At 33.1% G+C, this 25,694-nt stretch overlaps 1 protein-coding gene and 1 pseudogene across 4 annotated transcripts in view; both read left to right on the plus strand.

Annotated features, from left to right (window-relative positions):
* LOC128182973 (uncharacterized) overlaps positions 1 to 25,063 on the plus strand; it is a 134,158-nt gene extending 109,095 nt beyond the window's left edge. Inside the window, exons 1-4 of one of the 4 annotated variants that reach the window (XM_052851754.1) lie at positions 13,878 to 13,979; positions 16,677 to 17,367; positions 20,718 to 20,811; positions 21,456 to 25,063. In XM_052851754.1, coding sequence (XP_052707714.1) covers positions 16,711 to 17,367; positions 20,718 to 20,811; positions 21,456 to 24,181 — 3,477 coding nt within the window. In that variant the 5' untranslated portion in view covers positions 13,878 to 13,979; positions 16,677 to 16,710 and the 3' untranslated portion in view covers positions 24,182 to 25,063. Of the gene's footprint in view, positions 1 to 13,875; positions 13,980 to 16,676; positions 17,368 to 20,717; positions 20,812 to 21,455 lie in introns of those variants that run through there. The other 3 variants (XM_052851755.1, XM_052851757.1, XM_052851756.1) reach the window with 3 other exon arrangements.
* On the plus strand, positions 5,476 to 10,496 carry LOC128183654 (uncharacterized; annotated as a pseudogene).
* Positions 25,064 to 25,694: the final 631 nt, after the last annotated feature.

Genomic DNA, 25,694 nt, shown 5'->3' on the forward strand with positions numbered 1-25,694 from the left:
TACCATATTATCCTACCAAGCCTTAACCCCACCTCCTCTCTCCATTATTGTTGTATTACCTCTTTCTTTCTTTTCAATCTAAATTGTCTCTCTCCTCATTATTGCATCTTTTTCAACCTAACTCTTCTCTCTCCATCATTGTTGTATAATTATTTTTCTCTCTCTCCTCTCTCCCCCCTCTCATTACTGTACTATTTTACCCTATACATCTTTTCTTCATCATTAATAGTTTTTCCCAATATCCCTCTTCTCTTAATGAGATATTATGATATTATGTCTCTCTTTCAGTGACACAAATTATTACTTCCCAACCTCTTCTCTCTCTATCATCTTCTTTACTGTTAACAGAAGGTTACTGCTTGGTTTGAACATGGCCCATCTGTAACTCCGACCATCTTTAAATCCCTGTTGACGCAATAAAAAGATTTTTAATTGATATTTGTCAACAGATATAATTATAGCAGTGTCAATGGTTTCATCAGATTTTATTCAATATTAAGAGTGTTTAGAACAGTTTGAATCTCTTTTGCTTAAATAATTAATTCCTAACTCATTTAACTTATAAACTGAATCACCTAACAATTTCCATATTTACATCTAGAATCTCACCTGTAATATATTACCTGTCAGGCTAGCACCTGATTCAAGTAACGGTACATCAATTATATATTATTATGCCTTCTGTCAGTTTGTCACTATATATTCAATACTCATCTATTTTCGCATAGTATCAAAGGATTTATATAGTGTAAGCATACTATGCCGAAATAGAGCACGGCAAATGTTTTCAACGAAAATCTTTCAAGCGCCGACAGCGGGATTCGAACTCACGACGCTAAAATCATTCAAGCTTGAAGCCTAACGCGTTACCGCTACTCTAAATTATCCGATATTAAAACTTATGGTATTTATATATATATAACGTAGATATATACGACTGACATCAAGCAATTAAAATTATTCATTTTTCCAAAAACACTTCATTATTAACCGTAATTTTAAAGTTAAAGTTTTTTATAAACTTTTGAACAAATTGATTGAACATTTTTCAAAGAAATTCTACATGAGAATCACAAAAACGCTTTTTTAAATGACGCTTGATAAAGAATATACAAGAAAAAAATTCAATGAGATTTCGTCTGCTAAACATTTCGAGTTTTCTCGGTAAGGCCAAACGTCTCTCATTTCTTGAAAAGAACATAAACCTTTGTTGATTTTTTCTTGTACAACAACTTGTTGATTAAATAAGCAATCAAATCAATTGATTAATTTGAAAAAAAAAACAAACCAAAAGCTTGCTTTTCCAGTGATAATATATAGGGACTTGTCAACACCCGAACGTCACAGCTACTTAAATATAGCAAAGCACGTCAGTATATTCAACAGTCGGCATAATAATAACAATAGTGTTGTGTTGTGCATGTACTATGCCTAAATAGTAGTCAGGGTTGGATACATAGTGCATTCTGATGTCCAGCATGTTCAGACTGGCAGCATTTACAGAGACAAGGATATCGTCTGGGTGGAGTATTCGAGGGACCCTCACTGATTCCTCATTTCCACCATACCTCCTGATCTGCCAGGCCTTCATCACACCTTTCAATTCTCGGGGTTCTGCTCTTGTGTGCTGCCATCGTTTAGAGGTTTCTTTCAGGAACGTGAGGTTTGACTTTGGATGGGATGAGCACAGGTATTTGATCTGAGATTGAAGGAGGAGGTTCCGTGCCATAGTTGTAAGCAGGCCTGCTTCCATTTTCACTCTTCAGCTATAACGCTTTGTGGACACCTGGAAATATTTTTAAAAATCTGTTAGGTTTAGAGAGAGAGACTGACAGAGAGAGAGAGAGAGAGAGAGAGAGAGAGAGAGAGAGAGAGAGAGAGAGAGAGAGAGAGAGTTAGACAATTGCGACTCTTGGGCCGTTCCCACAGAGCTCGGAAAAATATTGTAATGACATTACTGGATGATAAAAGTTTTTATAAAATGGATTAGCTTCCCAATAAGATATAAGTATGAACTAGACAGCAGTATATGTTGCTTATCTGGTATATGAGTTTTGGGTATATAATTGACTTAAATGAAATCTACCTTACATCTCAACAGATCATCAAATGTGTTGCATTTATATCAAGTTTTATCAAATTATAAAGGGGGTTGTCATGGGCACCGACACATATGTAATACATTTGAAGTGTTTTTCCGAGATCTGCTGGAAAGGCCCGAGAAGTTGCAATTGAGAGTTAGACAGACAGACACACACTGAGAGAGACATCGAAAGAGACAGACTGACACTGAGAGAGACAGACAGACAGACAGAGACAGAGACAGAGAAACAGACACGGACGGAAAGTAAGAGACAGACACGGAGAGAGAGAGAGAGAGAGAGAGAGAGAGAGAGAGAGAGAGAGAGAGAGAGAAACTGAGAGACTTGGAGATATTGACAGACATTGACAGACGGACAGACGGACAGAACATTAGTTGTCTCCTATAAAGCATCGCTTTCTAAGCAAATAAAAGTACATTGTTACAAAAATTAGACGTCATGCAATACACCAAACGTCGCAACATTTGCAAAGTTAAAAAAAGTAGCAAGTTAGCAAAGTTCTCACTTAGCATAATACATAGATTTTCTTTCACTATCTACTTTCGTTTTAGCCTATTAGTCAGTCGATGTTTTTTTACTCGATTGATTGTGAAAAAAAAGAAAGAAATAACATATTTCTAAATAGTTGTTTAGTGCAAAATCATCTCGAAAAAAAACTAAGTAATGTCTACCGTATAGAAAAAATAAGAACAAAATTTATGTTTGCCTTACTAAATTCCGAGTTTTTCCGGAATGGACGATGCAAAAACGAAAGAACATTATTTTCCAAGCACACGATTTAATAGATATGTTTTGATTTTACAACTGAAAGAAACCCTTCTTTATTTGATGCGGTTGCTGCCGTCAATGGGATTTGACTCGAATAGAAGTTTACCTGATAAAGTCCCCCATGTTTTAGACCTTCAATTTCCTGCTTCACACTGCACTCCGTCTGATGAAGAGAAAGGTTAGATTGATATGTTTAGTAATGTGGGTGATTATTCAATTTTTTTTTATCATTTTTCGCTCTTTTGTCACAGTTTTGAAGCAATTTCAGACTTAAGTCAAAATTTCAGGCAGTTAAAAAATTAGAACCATTTTAACAAGGCCTTGGACTTTCAGGATGACGTTACTATCTATCTCTTGCATCAAAACAAATTAAGAATGATGTTGGTTTCGAGTGAAATATACACCGATTGCGTAGTATTAGCTCAAAAGCCAGACATATCTTGTCGATTTCAAAGAGCAATGGCTGGCCGGCTGTGTGGCCTACAATGAAATAGACAGACTTGCTTGCATTATCTCTTTTCAGCTATAACACCTAGAAATATTTAAAATCTGTTAGATTTGAGAGAGAGAGACTGACAGACAGACAGAGCAAGAAAGAGAGTGTTAGAGTTAGACAATCGTAATTCTTGTACCTTTCCGTCAGAGCTGGGAAAAATATCGTAATGACATTACAATGAATGGACTTTCAGGAGGATGTTACCATCTATTTCTTGCGTCAAAACAAATTTAGAATGATGTTGGTGTCGAGTGAAATATACACTGATTGCGTAGTATTAGCTCAAAAGCCAAACAAATCTTGTTGATATCAAAGAGCATTACGTCACATTGCGGTTTGACACTAACTACCCAAAGTCCAAGCTCTTGTTAAAATGGTTCTATTGCATAACATTAATTGTTTATCATATTAATATGACGATTGAAATTTGTAAATATCAACTTTATATCAAGACACTTATAATAGCATTTGAATTTTGTCAGTAATTTCCATCAACTTAGAGACATTTAGACAGCATATAATTTTTGACAAAGAGACGTCAGTCCACAGCAATCGTATCAATAAATGAGAAATAAGAGTCAAAATGTAGTCATGAGCTTCACTCACAAAATAAGCGCTCCCTACTTAACTTGACTTTATTTCTCATTTATTGATAAGATTGCCGATTCCTGTGGTCAGTCAAATTTTTTCAGTCTCGAGGAATCTCAGCATTCTCCCTGAGTTTAACATTGTTGTAGATTATGGATTTTTTAAGGAGGAATTAAATGTAGAAAATTAGATAATAATTACTGCATATTTCATACTTCTACAGCAGCATTAAATGTACTTGCAGCATTTCATTAAATATAGAACGACTCTCTGCTTGTCGGAGATTTACGGAGACAGCTGATGGTTGAACGATACTTTATTGAAGTCTGACGTATGAATACATATGACTGCAAAAAATATGTAAATTGTTCGTACTATTTAACATCTGACTATTTTCAAGGTATTCATAAATAAGTTTCTTAAAAACCAATGCTTCAAGAATCAAGATACATTACATTGAATTTATCGATTATTTTTAAGAACTGAATCTTGTCAGCGGTGATGATTTGTGCTTAGGTCCAAACACTGTTTCACGTTTGGTTTGCCTGAGTAACTTCATAGGAAAGTTGATTAAAATCAACTCCCAAAAAATGACTTAATAATTATGCTAACCAGGAAGTCCCCCCTCATATTGTAAATTTCATGTCCCCTAGAGTAAGGGTTTTGACTCTAGGGCCGAATATGGATGTATAGTTTTAATGCATATAATGTTTAAACATTATATTCTCTTATACTCCAACACACCTGTAAGGAAAACTGAATTCATAATTTTGTAGACCAGGAAGCCCTCTACCAAAAATATAAATTGTCCCCTGAGGTAGGGGTTCTGACTCTAGGGCGGTCCCAAAATAGTCATATATTGTTATTGCATTTAATGTTTAAAAAATCGTGTTCTTTACTTCTCTGATACTGAATAAAAACTGACTGCATATAATGAAAGAAAGTAAAGCTATCTATCAAAATTTTGAATTTCTTGTCTCCCACTTTAGGGGTTTGAATCTAGGGCGGGACCAAAACACTCCTATAGTGTATAGAGTAGGGGTTCTTAATGCTGGGTGTGCCAAAATGGTCATTTAGTTGTTTAAAAAATGTCTACTGACTCACAATAAAAACTGACTTCATATTAGGAAAAAAAACCCATTAAGCTGTTATCTTTAATATTTATATGTTCACCTATATTACATGTTAGGCATGGGTTATTGCTTTTTACTACATGCTTATACACTACATGTAATTTATATATATATCTAATGACATACCTGGTATATATACATCTAATATGACATATTATCAAACTTTAAATATTCTCTCAAGTTTTGTAAACAGCTAGATAAAAGTGCATACATTGTAGCTTGGTACTTTATACCGACACATTTTAAAGAGTGTATGAGATTAAAACAACTTTTGAATTTTAGGGCATATATTAAAAGAAACTGTACATGTCATTTACCTTTAATTTTTCCCTTGATGAAACTAAATGTGTACAAATTTCTTTCTAGAATATCTCATCCTTCCTGAAATATGGCAGGTGAGACTGAAGCAAACTTTCTGAAGATTATTTTGCTGTTGATGAAGTTTGGAACGAAGGTTTTGCAGAAAAAAATTGAGTATGAACTAAGAGTTCAGAAATGGCAAAGAGTGACGGATTTTTTAAGAGAGAGGGAACATGACATACTTCATTTAACAAATAATAAAAGATGTTGCATCAAAGACTGCAAAATAAAAGACATGCAAAATGCAAAAAAGTGTTTGATACATTACAGTTTGTTAGAGCTAATGTATGAGGATGTGAAAAGAAGTTGCTCAACAAAATTCTATCACTGTTGTTCTTGTCATTTTGTTCCCAAATCTGATTTGGACATCAATGTTTGGGATATAACTCTAACTAGTTGTCTCCTGTTGGAGTTAATTGGTTTTGATGATGCTAAAGCATGTAAAGAGCAAGAACAAGCAATTCAGAACTTGCGAAATTTACGGAACAGCAAGGAACTACTGCACAGGGGAAATGCTGAAATGGAGGATGATGAATACAACAAAACGTGGTTAAAGTTGTCAAATACCATTAAGGAAGTTGCTCATAAATGTGAACCAGATTTTTATGCTGAGATTTGTGAGAATATTGATAATATATTTAAAAATCCCCTTACTCAGGAGCAGAGTTACAATGCATACAAGTGCTGGAGAGAATTAAAGAATTAAAGGTAAAAAAAAATGGTTAACATTTGAATTGTAACTCATTGATCATGTACATGACATAATTAATGTACATGTATCTGATTTTGTTTTTTTCTTCATGATGTACAATTCATGCTATGGACCAAGGATCTATGTAAACAACGATGCATTATCTAAGTGTGTTATATATAGTGTTCATCTTTTAATATAATAATGGCGAAAGCTGTTGGCAAAATTAATTAATATATATATATATATATATATATATATATATATATATATATATATATATATATATATATATATATATATATATATATATATACACTGCTTAAGGTTTCATTTTATTAGAACAAAGCTTATAAAACTGTAATTCATTTTTTTGGATGAAAGTAAGATTTTAAGTTAACATGTATTCAATTTATTTATAGATATCTACAAATGTATTTTGGTATTAAAAGCAATTATATTTTGTTTAACAGAATGTGAAAGACTGTAAAAATAGTATGTCCAAACAGAGGACTGTACCAGAATTACGAGGCAATGAAGTGGAAAACATTTATTGTAAGTAAAGTGATTTTTTTTTTTTTTTTTTTACAAAACCTTAAAGTAAATTGTTCATGGAATCATTTAGTGAGTCATAATATTTAGCCTATGAGAATGCTTAAGACTTAAGTTATTTAAATTTTGAAAAAAATAAAAGGCATAAAAAAAAAAACGAGTATGTGCATCCTCACTCATGAGGAACTAATGATTTCTATGATTTCTACCTTACCGAAGATAAGGACTAGTATTTGATTGATCAAATTTTTTTATATCAGGTTAATACATTCGTATTTGCAATTAAATGTCTGCAATTTCGCTCTAAATTTGTTAATAATATTTATTAATTCTTTTATTATCTGTTTTCTATCAAATTGGTATCAAATACTCATACCAGTTAGGGATATCACTTATTCATGTGTTAAACTGCTATCCTGGAAATTTTGATGAAATGCAGTGTATATATTTCGTTAGATTATTCAGAATCTTGCCTTGAAGAACACAAAGAAAACAGTGACATGTATGTAGAACCAAGAAGAGCAATTAACTACTGTTTGAAGGCTCTAGAACATCACAGATTGATTGTCATTACTGGAGAAGCGGGAAGTGGTAAAACTCGCTTTGGTCTGGAGTTGATGTCCCGGATGCAGAATAAACACCAGAACTTTACAGCTTTGATCCTTACAAAGTGCAGTCAGTGGGATATTTTAGATTTAACAAAAGAATACATATTCTTTATTGATGATTTGTTAGGAAAATCAAGTGCTGATGATGGGGCTTATCAAAGCTGGAGCACAGCTTTTGATCCCATGCTTAAAGTGTTAAGTAAAGGCCATGTATATCTCATTTTTGCTCTACGAAATAACATTTGGTATTTGATGAAAGACAAGTTCTTTGATTACACTTTATTTAGATAATTAGGTTCATCAAATGCTCCAGTCGATCTCTCTGGGGTGGACTTTGGTATGACATCTCAAGAAAAGTTAAGGATGTTGAAAAGGTTTTGTAGACATTATGATGTTCAGATGTGTAAAACTTTGCAGGAAGAAAGAAGGTCATTTGAATGTTCAGATGATAATTCTTTTTGTCTAAGTGAGAAAACTCTTCAAATCATTGCAGACATGGACACAACAAGTGGTTTTCCATTTCTATGTGAACAATTTTTCTCTGAGAAAAAATCCTTAAAAAAGAGTTTTAACTTTTTCAAAGACTACTCCGCACGAGATTTCGTGAAAGAACAAATAGATCGGTTATTGTTTGAGAAAAAGTACTTGCAGTATGTTGTGTTGGTCTATTTCGTTTTGAGCGATAAATCATTTGAAGTAGATGGTCTGCTCAAAGTTAAAAAAGAAATTGCTGACATTGGGCTGGTCAAATCTACAGAAATTATGCCAGCTACAATGCGTGGTTGCCTCAAAGACATGTTAGATAAATTCATTAGCTCATCAGATGATGTGTACAAATTAAAACACATGGTTGTATATGAAGCAGTGCTGTTATCTTTTGGAGAGAATTTTCCAGAGAAATTTTTAGAGCTCATTACAAAGTCAGTTCTTTTTACTTATGTCAGATCTAAAGGTTATGTTGCTGGAGACCATGAAGTCATTGTCCAGTTAGATGATGACATGACAGAAAGTTTTGCCAAAAAGCTGATAGATGTGTATGGGTCAAACAAAGAGGAAGCGTATTCTGATGTGTACAGACATGCATCATTTCATGACAAACGACTTGTGAATTGTTTTTTGGACATTTTAGAGAGGGAGGGAAGTTTTAAGGTCTTTTTAAAGTCTTTTTTAGCTGGTGCCTGCAAGGAAAGAAAAGACATTTTAGCTAGTGAAGTGATTAGAAGATATGTTAGCTCTGATGAATTTGAAAGTGATATTTTAGATTTAATTCTTAACAATGACCTTATCAATAGTTTTCGGCAATACATGAATGTGATAGGGTTTGGGAAATTATTTTTAAAATTGAAGCATGAAAGTTCTGGTGTTCAATTTTTAAAGAAAATTTTCGGATATGGAGCTCGGCAATGCATAATGGAGATACTTGATAATCTTGATGCAGACAATGATATAGAGACAGATTGTGGTCAGGACAAAACGACTTGGAAGCTACCAGAAATTCTTCTGTTTGATATACCGGTAGATATGGATAGAATTTTGCAAACAGCATATTGGGATAGCCTTTTTAATTCACTGCTGTATCAAATATTGTCTCATCATGACCCGTCTTGTGGTAATAACTGGACTAATGTACTTACAAAGTTAACAGAGCTCTGTCCTAGTCAAGAGATCAGGAATGAGTTTAACATGAATATTATACAACACTCTATCATTGAAAGAAATTTTGATTTTGCTTATTTATATCTTGAAAGGATTCAAAATATTTCAGAAGAACAAGTGTTGATGTTAATATTTCAATTTTGGCATAGCAAAATTGATCTCAATTTATTTCATTTGCTGTGCAGAAAAGTTAAAAATCTTCCATTTAAATTAAATTCTGAAAAATTAGCAAGTAAGATTTTAACATGTATTCATAGTTTTGGCAATGAGAATATGTTCCTTTTTTTTTAAATGAAAATATTCCCTGCAACTTTAATAATCATATTGATGGGCGTACAATTCTCCATGTGTGTGAAAAGAGAAAATTTTCTGACTCGACTTTACTTCGACTTCTTAAGAGACCAGAGGGGATGTTTATGTTTACCTCGGTAGATAAAGAAGGGATGACCCCAGTTCAGTGTAGGGCTGCCTACAAAAAAATTAGAGGAAAAGAGGGTATTAAAGGTTCAACAGACTTCTATTGTATCCGTGATATAGATTGGAGGGATGATACTCTGGTTGTATATTCATCACTTAAAGATCTCCATGTGCATTATGTAGTTTGGAGGGACGATACTCTAGTACATGTATTAAATACATCATTTAAAGATCGTCGTGCCGAAGCTGAAATGTGATGGAAATATTTTCATTATGGAGTACGTACACAGTTTTTAGAAATTTGATTACATAGATGTGTAGAATGCAGTGTAATACATTTAATAAAATGGTTCATTAAAACATGAATGTAACATCTGCTGTATTATATTTGCATTTGTGTTTAACCTGAAGATACTGATATGTGTATTGTATATTTATTATATCATTATGAGTGTAGTAAGTAATGGTTTCAGGGTAAATCTAGTGTTATTGGAATATTTCTTTTACTTCATACTGTGGTATATTGTGTATTATATGAAATATCTGTTTATGAATAGTATGTACCTGTATAATAATATTTATTGAAATGACTTGATTTTTCATTTTTATTGCTCTCTATATTCATACAGACATTTAAATGTTTATCAACATTATTTGATAATTAGTGACTTTGACCCGTACGTGCACGGGTTGACATTGCATATCGATATTGTCATCACGAAGACAAAAGTAAGTACTTCCATGTAGTTGAAATGTATATTTGTTATTTTATACTTTCTCTCATAAGAAATCATTAATATATATGAACAGAATATATAGCAAAAGTCTAATGAAAATTTACCCGTATTTGTTTTATCATTTCTGAGTTTATTCATGCAGATGTGATATTGTGGAAACATAAACTAAAGATCCCGTTAGCGTGAACGTCATGCGCAAGCGCAAGATTGTAAAATCCAAAAAATCCAGGTGATTTCCGGGATTTTTTGATGAATTTTCGTTGATCATTAATTAGCGAAGCTTAACTGAGAAAAAATGAAAACAAATTGGTAATCTTCAAGTACCAATGATGTTTAAAATATATAAAACAAAAGACAGTATTCTTCCGATTTCTCGGTATTAAAGACTAAAAATTCGAGTGTATTATTTTAATATAGTAGTATAGATCTTGCCAATGGCATATTTTGCTCCTTTGCTTTAAAGCAGACTCAAGTGACATTATTCCACATTTAGGTGAATATCTATGCCAATGTTGATCAAATTTGGCACACATTACCCACAGTTGAAGGACCTTACATCGCTGATGGAGCATAGTACAGGTTGTCCCATAATATCTGATACCATAAAAAATCGTATAAATTAGATAATATTTGGCCATTTTGTTTTTAAAATTGTGGCTCAAATGAAAGATAAAAGCAGAAAAGAAGATGAGGGGATAAGGCGTGTAGTGTAAAATGCCCATACAGGGTCGGACAAGCTACTGAAAAATCAAAATATCAATGAATCTGATATACATTTTTAAAAAATAATTTAAAACAAATATATATTTACATGTAACATATCATTGATTTTTAACCTATAAATATGTTCAATACTTAGAATATGTTGACTCAAACAGGCGTATTCGTATCAAAATCTGCAAATAGTGTCATTTTTTTTTAAACTTCAAGGCATTTACTTTTATAGAGTGGGCTGTGCTCCATATTTTTCTCATAGTCTAAATAAGGTCTAGTGGAAAATAAACCGATATCAATAAAAAAAAACGTGGAGAGATGACCCACTATACATTAAAAATAGCATTTTGTACGCAAACAATTCAACATTGTGAAAAAATAATACAAGTCCGTAAATTCGTGGCCAAAGTCGCACATAATATTTTAACAGCTTATTTTGTTGTGTCTGAAATAACTCAGTGGTTAGCGTATCTGTCATAAATTACCTTATATATCTAAGCAATATGCCCTCCTTTCTTCGAAGGGGGACATAAATAAAAAGACCTAAATTTTTTTTTTTTTTTTTTTTTTTTATTTATTATTTTTTCATATGCATACAAACATTTTAATAATATAATTCAAAGCCATTTTTTATTCATCCACTCACACATTCGTGCTCACATTCATCCAGATTTGGCAGTGGTTGCTTATTTAACAAAGGCAAACAGTTAATATTAATAATAAACAAAGAAGAAACAAAAAATAAAAAATTACTGAATTTTATCAAATATATGTTTCCATACATGCCAGTTGTTAGTAAACTTTTGCATTTGAACTTTCTGACATGAAATATATTTTTCAACTTTGTATTTGTTATATAGATAAAATAGCAGCCCTAGTAGACTAGGCAGTATATCTTTTTTAAGACAGCAAAATAAATATTGTTTTGTGTACAAAATTATAAAGTTTACAACTTTATTGTCTTTTGACAATGGGAGTTCACCCAATAAAATATTGATAACATTGAAACCAATTCGTATAGAAGTATATTGGTAAATATGCATGCTTAGGTTGCTCCAAATTGTTGATATTTTTTCACAGCTTACAAAAACATGTTGGATTGTCTCAACATCACGTTCACAGAAGGAACAGCAATCAGAAGATACAACATTAATTTTTTTCAAATAGTAATTTACAGGAAGAATTCTATGAAGTAATCTGTATTGTAACCATTGAATAGATGAGTCATTGGTTGTCTTAAAACATACATTAAAAGCATCAGAAACACAAATTTCTACCCCATATTGTACCAATTCTGAATTCCACTTTGGTATTGCAGTTGGGGTTATTTTACAGGCAATTAACTGTTTATATATTGGTTTTGTACATTTATCTTGCAAAAGAAAAGGTTTGTAATATAATGGAATATATGGAGTAAAGGATCTCTTAAATAAACATTTGATATGTACTGGAAGAGAGGATCTTAGATATGTTGATATAGCACTAACTATACTGTTGTATTGCATTGTACAAATATGCAAATCAAATTTTTTTTGAAAACTTACATGTGACAAAAAATTTCCATTATCATCTAGAAAGTCATTGATGACCTTTACACCTTTTTTGTACCAACTTTTTATAAACAATGTTTTCATACCAACTCTAATATGACTATTATACCAAATAGGCATAAATAAAAAAATTTCCTCAATATAATTATCATCAAAAGATTTTATAACATAGAGCATTGATTTAAATACATCTTTCCAAAAATTATTATTTGTCGGAATAACACATTCAGTAATAAATGCATCACCAAAATCTAGTAACAAGTTGACAAAGTCTTCACCATTAATGGCCTTCAATATGGAAGTCCATGAGCTATTTCCAACAATTAATCTTTTAATCCATGAACATTTTAATGACATAATAAACTTGTTAATATCCAACATTTTTAAACCACCTTTTCGAAAGACCTATATTTTGCCCGATTTCACTTAATTGTCTAAAACAACCAGTGTATAATCTGATTACTGCTGGAATTCTCTTGTCCCTTACCTCTCATTCTGATGTCCAGCATGTTCAGACTGGCAGCATTTACAGAGACAAGGATATCGTCTGGGTGGAGTATTCGAGGGACCCTCACTGATTCCGACCATGTCAATTCTTCATTTCCACCATACCTCCTGATCTGCCAGGCCTTCATCACACCTTTCAATTCTCGGGGTTCTGCTCTTGTGTGCTGCCATCGCTTGGAGGTTTGTTTCAAGAACGTGACATTTGACTTTGGATGGGATGAGCAAAGGTATTTGATCTGAGATTGAAGGAGAAGGTTCCGTGCCACAGTTGTGAGCAGGCCTGCTTCCATTTTCAATATACAGCTAATGCTTAAATATCCAGATCATATTACAAACAGTTTGGTCAGCTCTGCTTATGACTAATGCGGTGTTGATTAAGACTGATGTTACAAGAGAGAGAGAGAGAGTGCACCACCAACGCTTTATTATACATAGATTGAAATGTCTTAGCCATGCCGTACAAAGTATAAAATATTGAATATTTTCATATTACTATAAAGCACGGGAGTTCGAATTTTTATCAATAAAGCCAACAAACTTACTTTATTGACTGACCCATGAGCTATGCGTAAGCTTACGTATAACGTTAGCTCATGGGTCAGTCAATAAAGTTAAGTTTTTTGGCTTTATTGATAAAAATTCGAACTCCTGTGTAACGTTAGAAAGTGACAATGTCTGACAGTCAGCGTGAACATACATGTACTTAAATAATGTCAGCGCTTTAGAAGAAGAAGAAGAATAAGCAACCTGTCGTACCAAGTTCGACTGGGTATTATTGACGTTGAACTTCTTTCGTTATCTACTTTCGTTTTTGTCTATTTTAGTATGTCAGTGTCATCTTATTCGATTAAAAAAAATAATAACGGTTAAAATAATGTGTAGTACATACCCCCTCATGTTGCAAGAAAAACAGACATAATAATGCTCATGTATTAAAACAAAAAAGAACAGTGTCAACTTATGTCCAACTTACTAGAATATTTAATTTCCGGATTGGACGATGAATCATGAAGAGTCAGGAGACCGGAGAGAGAAACCGAAACTGCATTTCGATGCTCAGTTTAACAGATAGAGAACAGTTGAATAAACCTTTGTGAAAGGTGCGATTGGTATCTTTTTATAATACAGTATTGTTTTTAATCAGTCTAAACATCCCTTTCTCGCTCTTTTTACACTATCACAGTGCCAATCAGATCATCTGTGTCTACTGATTGGTACACAGTGACTCATTATGCTCATCACAATGGTCCAAAATTAAGAAGAAATTAATATTGCATATGCATAAGTTTTTTGAATGTGGAACAGAAAAACAAATGAAAAGTACATTCAGGTTTTTTTTTAAAAGTAAATGTTTAAATTTATATAAGATTAACTATTTATACTTTTAATTAGCTCACCTGAGCTGAAAGCTCAATGTGAGCATTTCTGATCTCAATTTGTCTGTCTTCTGTCTGTCCGTCTTTCCGTAAACTCTTCACATTTTCAACATCTTCTCAAAAACGACAGGGCCAATTTTAACCAAACTTGGCACAATTAAATCACCGGCCTTAGGCAAAGGGGATTCAGAGTTGTGAAAATTAAGGATCATTCCCTTTTCATAGGGGAAATAATAAGGAATTAATAAAAAAAAAAATTTAAATATTCTAAAATTTTCTTCTCAAGAACTATTTGGCCAGGAAAGCTGAAACTTGTGTGGCAGCATTCTCAGGTAGTGTAGATTCAGAGTTGTGAAAATCATAAACCCCGAGGGTAGGTTTGGGCCACAATGGGAGGGGGTCGAAATTTTACATATTAATGATGAAGAGTAAATCTTAAAAAATTCTCCTCTCAGAAATTAACCAGCCAGAAAAGCTGAAACTTGTGTGGAAGCATCATCAGGTAGTGTACATACAAAGTTGTGAAAATCATGACCCCCGGGAGTAGTTTGGGCCACAATGGGAGTCAAAATTTTACAAAGAAATATATAGAGTAAATATTTGAAATTTTTTTTCTCTGAAACTAATCAGCCAGGTAATGTGAAACTTGTGTGAAAGCATTCTCATTTACTGTAGATTCACAGTGATTGGGAAGGACCTGTGCCACGCGCTATAGTTGTATTTAGGAGAAAAATGGTGCATTAAATCAATAACTCTAAGCGCCGAAGTGCGCATTCCAATTTCTCATTGGTAATAAAAGTTTTAGCGCTGGAAATTTACTCTGTACAACTTACCTAATCATCTCTTAATACATTCGTTTTAAACCATCAATTTGAAAGTTCATTCGTCTTGTTTGGTAAAACAGAAATAAACAACCAATAAAATGTTTCGACACATTTATGCGTGGTCTTAAACAAGATCATTCCAAAATTTCCTCCGAAAGAGAAATTGAAGTCGCCCAGTATTCTTAGTTCTCAATAATATAAACTAACCTCAAATGCATTGAAATGATGATTATCTCATTGAAAGGACGTTTTCACAGCCTCAATTAATCCCTGTTGTGATTATTAAAACTTGCAACTGTCTTATCATGCTCATCGTTAGGGGTTATAAATACCAGTGATGCAACCACGCTGTGCATTGAAAATTACAACTGATGTTTCTTAATTTAAATATTGATGCTACAATTAGTTGTAATTTGTAATTAGTTAATAACTGCAAAATTAATGTTTAAATAATAATAAAAACTGTTTCCCAACAGTTATCTTCAAAATTTGAAGGATTCTCTTCAAAATGATAATAATTGGGTCAAAGGATTTGACTAATATCCTCAAAAAACCCAGAAGTACAGAGACTGATTTTATATATCATTTAGCAAACACCATTACAAAACATTGCATCAATGAAATGTATAAACACATCAAATAAATGAAATTTAACCAATTGGTTAAGTTTTTAAATATTTTAGAAGTTGTTTTGCTCGAGGTTGGTCCTTGATAATTTCAATCTTATATGAAAATGGCCCCAATGAATAAATAGATGGCCCTTTCATTATGAAAATGGCCCATTAAAATTATTAACGGTGGGGCCATAGTCCCATTGACATTTTTTGCCTTCCCAATCACTGGATTCAAGGTTGTGATAATCATGACCAACGGGGGAAGGTGGGGCCACAATAGGGGTTGAATTTTTACATAGGAATATATAGAGAAAATTTTGAACAATTCTTTGGCCTCACAAAGGGTTCAGAGTTTGATGTAGGTTTATACCTGTTATATAAACAAATGTTCAGGATCTTTTTGAGAACTGCAATGCTCAACATATTACGGTATATTACTATAAGGTCATCCTGTTAGAATAGGGACTAATAATAATAAACATTAGAATATTCAGGGGGGGAAACAGATTTTATTGACACAGGATCTACATGTTTTATACTTCATTGTCCAGAAAGTTTGTACTATGACTGAATTAAGCTTATTTTATCATACTTATTGTTTGTCATGTGTGCGATGTGGCCCATGAGCCTCTTGTTCCATTTCTTCTACATCATTTTATGTACTATCAACATAGCACAGTAGCCAGTTAACATATGATTATAAGACATTAGATTTTTATAAGTCAAAAATTAAAAACCATTTTGGGATTTTACAATTGTCAGCTTGATTAAAAAAGTTCTACTGTCGTGCGACCAGTTCTCACAGAGTACCATTTCTCGCCAGTGCATTGTTACGTCATTTTTTCGTATGTACAATTTTATGAATTTATAAAATGCACTGGCGAGAAATGGTGCTCAGCAAAAACTTGTTGCAGGCCAGTAGTATTTTGAAAATTTCTTATATTTTAAATTTTTTCATGCGTTTTAGTCCTTTTTTTTTCTAGGGGTATACATACAATTTAGAATCTCTCCTAAAATATGGCAGGTGAACATGAAGCAAACTTTCTTAAGATTATTTTGCTGTTGATGAAGTATGGATCAAAGGTTTTGCAGCACAGAATTGAGTTTGAACTACGAGATCGGGAATGGCAGAAAGTGACTCAGTTTCTAGAAAAACGAAGACATGATATACTTCATCTAACTTTTGATAAACAGAAAAGATGTTGCATCAAAGACTGCAAAATTCCAAATTCAAGGAAGTGTTCGATACATTACAATTTGTTAAAGCTTATGTACGAAGACGTGAAAAAAAGTTGTTCCACAAAGTTCATTGATTGCTGTTCTTGCAACTTAGTTCCTAAAACTGATTTGGACATAAATGATTGGGATATCACTCTGACAAGCTGCCTGCTATTGGAGGTAATTGGTTTTAAAGATGCTGGACAGAAACAAGCAATTCAGAACTTACGAAATCTACGGAATAGCAAGGAACTTTTACACCGAGGAAATGCTGAAATGCAGGATGACGAATTTGAAAAAATGTGGATAAGGTTGTCAAATGATATTAAGGAAGTTGCTGAGAAATGTGAACCATATTTCTATTCATCCATTTGTGAGGATGTAGACAGATTAAAGGATAATCCCCTTGAACAGGGGGAAAGTTACAAAGCACAAGAGTGTTGGAAAGAATTGAAGGTAAACAAAGTAAAGTAATATTAATCACCAGACTTACATTGTTTCAGTACTTTCTTAGTCTTTCTACACAAGCTAGGATTCTTGGTTTTTAGCTCACCTGAGCTGAAAGCTCAAGTGAGCTATTCTGATCACATTTTGTCCGTCGTCCGTCTGTCCGTCTGTAAACTTTTTACATTTTGAACTTCTTCTCTAAAACCGCTTATCCAATTTCAACCAAATTTGGCACAAATCATCCTTATGGGAGGGCGAATATAAATTGCAGAAATAAAAGTTTGATCTGTATTCAAAGCGGAGAAAACCTTGAAACTGTAGAAAAAGGGGGGTGCATTTTTAAAAATCTTCTTCTCAAGAACTACCGAGGCAAATTCAACATAGTTTAGCATAAATTATCCTTATGGGAAGGAAAATATAAATTGCAAAAATTAAGTGGAAATTTTGTTTCAAATCTGAGTTATTACGAAAATAATAATAAAGGAAATGCGTGTTTCAATCAGTTTAATAGCTTCGGGTTCGGCATCCGGTAAAATGATTCCATACTTCTAAAACGAGGTTCTTTGTTTAAAGCAGCCATGACATTATACGAAAAAGGGTCGATCTGACTATGATGAATTTGCTTGTTGTGCAACAGTTCGCGTATGAAGGGAAATTTTGAAACATACAAAATATATTGGTGCCGATTTTGTGAAGTAAATTGAGGCTAAATATTTCAATGCGTTGACAGTTTTCACACATGACGTTGGTGTTAGCTTGTTCTGATTTTCGTTTCGTTCTCATTATGCTTTGTAACCTGGAAACTATCGTCTGTATTTTGTGATTTTTACGTATCAAATCAAACAGAGACTTCGGTAAATCAAACAGTTAACTGTTTACCTGCGCAAATTAAGCAAAATCGGATGTAGGGGACGGGTACTGAAATACAATTCATTCTATCGGTAATTAGGCATTATCTTTTGCGTAATGGTACATGTAGATTAATGCAATAGGTTTTGTTGAGATGCTCGGCATTTTTTCGAGTTTATTCAGTTTAAATAGAGTTTGATATCGCTGACGGAAATATGTAGGTATATACATGTATATATATATGATTCATTTCGAAAAAATAAATTGTGTTCTTTATTTGTTATACATGTAGTGCATGTTTCTTGTGTTTAATTGTTTACAATTTCTATTTACTAACCATATTTGAGTGTTAAGCTTCGAATTATAAGCAAGATACAGCGATTTGCTCACAATTCTATGTTTGTACACAGATCTTAAAAACTAAAGCTTAAAAAAGTAAAATATTTGTCAATATTTATTAAGAAAATTTTCAAAGTCTGTTCTTCCAGAAACCAACTTTAACAACTAATTGTATTGTAAACTTAACCTTTTTAGCTCACCTGAGGGTGGGGCCACAATGGGGGGTCGAAGTTTAACAAATGAATATATAGAGTAAATCTTTAAAAATCTTCTCCTCAGAAACTAATCAGCCAGGAAAGCTGAAACTTGTGTGAAAGCATCATCAGGTAATGTAGATACAAATTTGTGAAAATCATGATCCCCGGAGGTAGGGTTGGGCCACAATGAAGGATCGAAGTTTTACATAGGAATATATAGAATAAATCTTTAAAAATCTTCTTCTCAGAAACTAATCGGCCAGGAAAGCTGACACTTGTGTGGAAGGATCCTCAGGTAGTGTAGATTCAAAGTTGTGAAAATCATGACCCCCGGGGTACGGTGAGGCCACAATGGGGGATCGAAGTTTAACATAGGAATATATAGAGTAAATCTTTAAAAATCTTCTTCTCAGAAACTAATCAGCCAGGAAAGCTGAAACTTGTGTGAAAGCATCCTCAGGTAGTGTAGATTCATGGTTGTGAAAATCATGGCCCCCGGGGGTAGGGTGGGGCCACAATGGGGGATCGAAGTTTAAAATAGGAATATATAGAGTAAATCTTTAAAAATCTTCTTCTTAGAAACTAATCAGCCAGGAAAGCTGACACTTTGTGGATGCATCCTCAGGTAGTGTAAATTCATAGTTGTGAAAATCATGACCCCCGGGGGAAGGGTGGGGCCACAATGGGGGATCGAAGTTAAACATAGGAATATATAGAGTAAATCTTTAAAAATCTTCTTCTCAGAAACTAATCAGCCGGCAATGCTGAAACTTCTTTGGAAGCATCCTCAGGTAGTGTTGATTCAAAGTTGTGAAAATAATAACCCCTGGGGGTAGAATGGGGCCACAATGGGGGGTCGAAGTTTAACATATGATTAAATAGAGTAAATCTTTAAAAATCTTCTTCTCAGAAACTAATTAGCCAGGAAAGCTGAAACTTGTGTGGAAGCATCCTCAGGTAGTGTAGATTCAAATTTGTGAAAATCATAACCCTGGGGGTAGGTTTGGGCCACAATGGGAGGTCGATGTTTTAGATAGGAATAAACAGAGTAAATCTTTAAAAATCTTCTTCTCAGAAACTAATCAGCCAGGAAAGCTGAAACGTGTGTGAAAGCATCCTCAGGTAGTGTAGATTCATGGTTGTGAAAATCATGATCCCCAGGGGTAGGGTGGGGCCACAATTGGGGGGGGGGGGGTCAAAATTTAACAAAGGAATATATAGGGTAAATCTTTAAAAATCTTCTCAGAAACTAATCAGCCAGATGTTTCTTTATAATTGTTAAGACTTTGGCCCCAGGACAATTCTTTGGCCTCCCGAGAAGGTTCATAGTTTGATGTACGTTTATATCTAATATATAAACTATTGTTAAGGATCATTTTGAGAACTGCAATACTCAACATATGATAAGACTATAAAATCATCTTGTTAGAAAAGGGACTAATGATTATAAACATAAGAATATCCAGGGGAAAATGGATTTTATTTATACAGGATCTACATGTATTATTGTACATTGTCCAGATAGTTTGTATTATGACTCCATTAAGCTGATTTTATCATACCTATTGTTCCTCAGGTGAGCGATGTGGCCCATGGGCCTCTTGTTATTTAATAACCAGTCGTGAATATAATTGATATCGTTGTGAAAAATTAAAGGTACTGTTCTGCTGTCTAGCTTATATGATTGAAGAATTTTCAAATTCAAATTATTATTGAATGCAAATTTAATTTAATTTAATTTAATGCAAAATTATTATTGAAAATTGAGTTTTGAAAGATTGATTTGAAAAAGTTCATGTGTTATTGTTTATTCAAAAATATATCTTTGTAGAACTTGAACATGTTGAAAGAAATTAGAAAGTAAATATTGATATAATTGCCTTAAACTGTTTTTAGACATGCTCAAGCAATCCAATCAACCATACTTGACTGAATGAACATTTATATATATATATAACTATCAATTCTATTTAGAAAAATGAGGAGAATTCAATACAGAGTTTGGTTAATCTATTGACTTCATCTAAATCAGAGTTGAAATTGGACATTGAAGTTGAAAACATCTATGGTAAATAGAGTGACATAATTATTCCAAAGAACATGATTTTCCTTTGCTTATTTAAAAAAAATATATATATATAAGAAGCACTAACAAACCAACAACACTCGTTATCTATAGTGTCGGATCAAAAGATACACAGTTATAAGATGAGATATAAAAAAGCACTAAAAATAACCAACGACACGAACAATGAAGTAAAATATTGTCAAATTTTCGGGACGACCCGTCCCTTCTTCAGGACAACAAGTTGAAAACTACATATGAAAGAAGAAAAACATCTACAAAACTAGCACTAAACTAAAAACTAAATAATATATAAAAACTAAAATATGTATAAACACCGGATCTCGGGCTGATATACAGCAACCTCGGGCTAATATAGGATGCGATATAAAAATTGACATGTAATAATCTATATCTATCAAGTTTGAACATTTGATTTTGCCTGTTTATAGGTAAACCTTTTTATATAGTATATATATAACTCGGTCTTTAATTGTCCATTCCATGCTATGATAAATTAACATGAAAGGTGACTAACAATAAGGGACATACATCAGTCTAAATTTCACATTGCTGTTTTAAAAACTGATTAAGTTCAGTGTTTAACTAATGCTTATATTATCCAGTGCATTTTTTGCTATATTTAGGGTATTCAAAGTATTGCCTTGAAGACCACACAAAAAAGATTGGAATGTATGTTGCACCAAAGAAGGCAATTAACCACAGTTTGAAGGCTCTAGAACATCACAGATTGATTGTCATAACTGGAGAGGCAGGAAGTGGTAAAACTCGCTTTGGACTTGAGTTGATGTCCCAGATGCAGAGAAAACACCAGAACCTCATAGCGTTAATTCTAACAGAATGCAGTCAGTGGAACAAATTAGATTTTAAGAAAGAATACATTCTCTTTATTGATGATTTATTGGGGAAATCAAATGCTAATGAATTAGCTTTTCAGGGCTGGAGCATGGCTTTTGATTCAATGCATAAAATATTATTAAATAATCATGTGATTATCATATTTGCTCTAAGAAATTGTATTTGGCATTTAATGAAAGACAGATTAGCTGACTACACATTGTTCAGATTGCTAAATTCATCCAATCCCCCAGTAGATCTCTCAGGAGAATTTGTAATGACATCTCGAGAAAAGTTAAGGATGTTAAACAGCTACCGTAGCTATAATAATGTTAATATGTGTTCAGCTTTTCATAAAAAAAATATATCACTTGAATGTTCAAGAATTGGCCCTTTGTGTATATGTCAGGAAACCCTCAAAATTATTGCAGACATGAATACTGTACATGGGTTTCCATTTCTATGTGAAAAGTTTTTCTCTGATCAGGAATCTTTAAAACAGGGATCAAGTTTTTTTCATATTTCAGCACGTATTTACATGAAAGGACAAATGGATGAGTTATTGTGTAAAGAAAAGTACCTGCATTATGCAGTGTTGGTTTTCTTGTGTCTGAAAGATGGTTTGCTTAAAAAAGAAGAAATTTCAAAATTCAAAAAAGAAATAGTACATGTTGCTGGACAAATTGGAGACATTAACCCCAAAAAGATCATTTATGCAACAGTGCTTAGTTGTTTAAATGACATGGTAGATATTTTCATAAGTTTATCTGATAAGGGCTATAGATTAAGACATATGGTTATTGAAGAAGCTGTTCTAATGTCTTTTGGAGAGAATTTTTCTGAGGAATTTTTAAAACTTGTCCATAAAACAGTCCTGTTTACTTATGTTAGATCAAATGGTTATATTTGTGGTGATCAAGAAGTTGTTGTCCAGTTAGAGGATAACATGACAGAAAGTTTGGCTAAAAAACTGATTGATGTATATTGGTCAAACAAAGAGGAAGCATATTCTGATGTGTATAAGCATCCATCATTTGAAGACAAAAAACTGGTTGATTGTTTTCTGGACATTTTAGAGGGAGAGGAAAGTTTTAAGGTATTTGTAAAGTCATTTTTAGCTGGCGCCTGCAAGGAAAGGAAAGACATTTTAGCTAGTGAGGTGATTAGAAGATTTGTTAGCTCTGATGAATTTGATAGTGATATTTTAGATTTAATTCTTAACAATGACCTTATTGATAGTTTCCGGCAATACATGAATGTATTAGGGTTTGGGAAATTATTTTTAAAATTGAAGCATGAAAGCTCTGGTGTTCAATTTTTAAATAAAATTTTTGGATATGGAGCTCGAAAATGCTTAATGGACATACTTAATAATCTTGATGCAGACAATGATTTAGAAACAGATTGTGACAAGAAAAAAAAGACTTGGAAGCTAGCAGAAATTTGTAATGCCCCCTTTTCTTTGTTTGGAATACGTGAAGATTATGCTGATAGACGTTTATTAAGAGCATGTTGGGATCACCTTTTTCAATCATGGATGTGTGATATACGGCCTCATCATGACCCGTCTTCTGGTAATGATTGGACAAATGTACTGACAAAGTTAGCAGAGCTCTGTCCGAGTATAGAGATCAGAAATGACTTTTACCTGCATATTATACAGTTTTCTATCATTCATGATAATTTTGATTCTGCTTATGGATATCTTGAAAAGATTCAAAACATTTCAGAAAAGCAAGTGTGCATATTAATAGAATTTTTTTGGTACAAAAAAATTGATCTTAGTCTACCGGTAATTCATTTGTTGTGCAGAAAAATTAAAAATGTTCATTTTGAATGTAATTCTCAAGCATTAACAGATGCGATTTTAAGATGCATTCGTAGAACTGGCATGGAGGATATGTTCCTTACTTTTCTAAATGAAATTCCCTGCAACTTTTATTATCACATTCGTGGAAGAACAATTCTCCATGTTTGTGAAGAGAGGAACTTCTCTGATTCTACTTTACTAAGACTTCTTCAGAGACCAGAGGGAATGTTTATGTTTACCTCGGTAGATGAAGAAGGGAGAACTCCCGTTCAGTGTAGGGGTGCCTACAAAAAAATTCGAAGAAAAGTGGCCAGTCAAGGTGCATCGTCGCAAACCGCGGTTTTGAGCCCACAAGTTTTTCTCGGTTACCCACGGAAGATGAAGGAGAGAATCGGTGTGAATCACACGAGGGTCACCGACGTTGGTCAAGGTGCAGCAGACCATTGTTGTATACGTGATATAGATTGGAGGGATGATACTCTGGTTGTAAATTCATCATTTAAAGATCTTCATGTTCATGATGTAGCTTGGAGGGACGATACTCTAGTATTAAATACATCACTTAAAGATCGTCGTGTCAAAGATGTAAAGTGGTGGCGTTATTATCTAAGGAACAGGGGCAACAGGAGGCGGTTGCCGTTGCGCCGATATCGATTACCTTACCTGGTACTCTCTGCATTCCAGTCTCAAAACTTGAGGGATTAATATGTATTAATCACCCTCTATATACAAGTTTTTAAAGCATTCTTTCGGCAAGAAAAATATGTTAATCGTTCCATCGATATATGGTTACTGTACATTCTGTAATTATCACAAAATCATAATTTTCTGTTACTATACTATCTGTAAAACTAATTTCGAAAACTTACATTTTACAATGACACAAAAAAGGGTTAAAACTCTATAATCCAGAAATTCACCGAGATGCTACAGTTGTTTTTAACCTTTCTAATTTTTGTCAGCACGGGATTCACGGATATCCATTTTTGGACTTTTTGAATGATAAGTCGAATCAAAATTGATTCTTATAACATATGCATATAAACTTCTTCTCTAACGTTTCTTCAAAACTAGTGGCAGTAATATAACATTTTGTAAAGAAAAATTGGACACATCATAGAAACCATAGAATAACTTCAAGTCAAATTCGGGATTTAACCCCCCCCCCCCCCCAATATTTATTAAATTCGCCAATATGAAATAACTTCCGACGTCCCTGTTTCTCATGTAACATGTTTACCACGTGACTGTATGGAGTACATTAAAGGCCGAACATTCTTACAGGTTGGTAAATCTCAGGTGAGGGCGGGGCTTAAGGGCCGTACATTTTTGATGTAGAATGTAGTATAATACATTTAATAAAATGGATCATTACAATATGAATATAATAATTGAATATCTGCTGTACTATAGTATTATATTTGCATTTGTGAGTTTAACCTGAAGAAATTGATTTGTATATTATGCATTATTTATTATATGATATTATTAATGATTATAGTTATTAATGATTTCTAGATAAATCATATGTTATTGGATTATTTTTTTTCACTTTACACTCGGGTATATTATGTATTATATGAAACATCTGTTCATAAATAGTATGTACCTGTATATTACTATTTATTAAAAGATTTGATTTTTCATTTTTATTGTTCTCTATATTCATACATGTGCAGACATTTGAATGTTTATCAACATTATTTGATTATTAGTGACTTGACATTATCAAGATTATTTTGCATTATGTACTAGTTATATATCTTTGCATATTTTGCTCTCACCTTAAAAGCAGACTCAAGTGAAATTATACCACATTTAGGTGATTATCTATGCCAATGTTAATCAAATTTGGCACACATTACCCACAGTTGAAGGAATTTAAAATCGCTGAAGGAGCAAGGTAGCTTCCTTGGAAGGTATTAACAAAATGACAAGGTGTCCCTATTATGATAGCAAGTGTCTTAACCATTAGAAAGTCTGAACCAATATTACTTATTAGGTTTGATACTGACTCTTTACAGAAATTTGTGGGGTCGGTAAAGTCCATAGAAGGCTCGGCTCCCTTTACAGAAATTTGTGGGGTCGGTAAAGTCCATAGAAGGCGAGGCGGAGCCGAGCCTTTTATGGACTTTACCGACCCCACAAATTTCTGTAAAGAGTCAGTATTAAACCTAATAAGTGTTTTGTTTTGTCGAGGACCTAAAGTTTTATATGT

Source organism: Crassostrea angulata, chromosome 5 (assembly GCF_025612915.1).
Source record: "Crassostrea angulata isolate pt1a10 chromosome 5, ASM2561291v2, whole genome shotgun sequence".
NCBI lineage: Eukaryota > Metazoa > Mollusca > Bivalvia > Ostreida > Ostreidae > Magallana > Magallana angulata.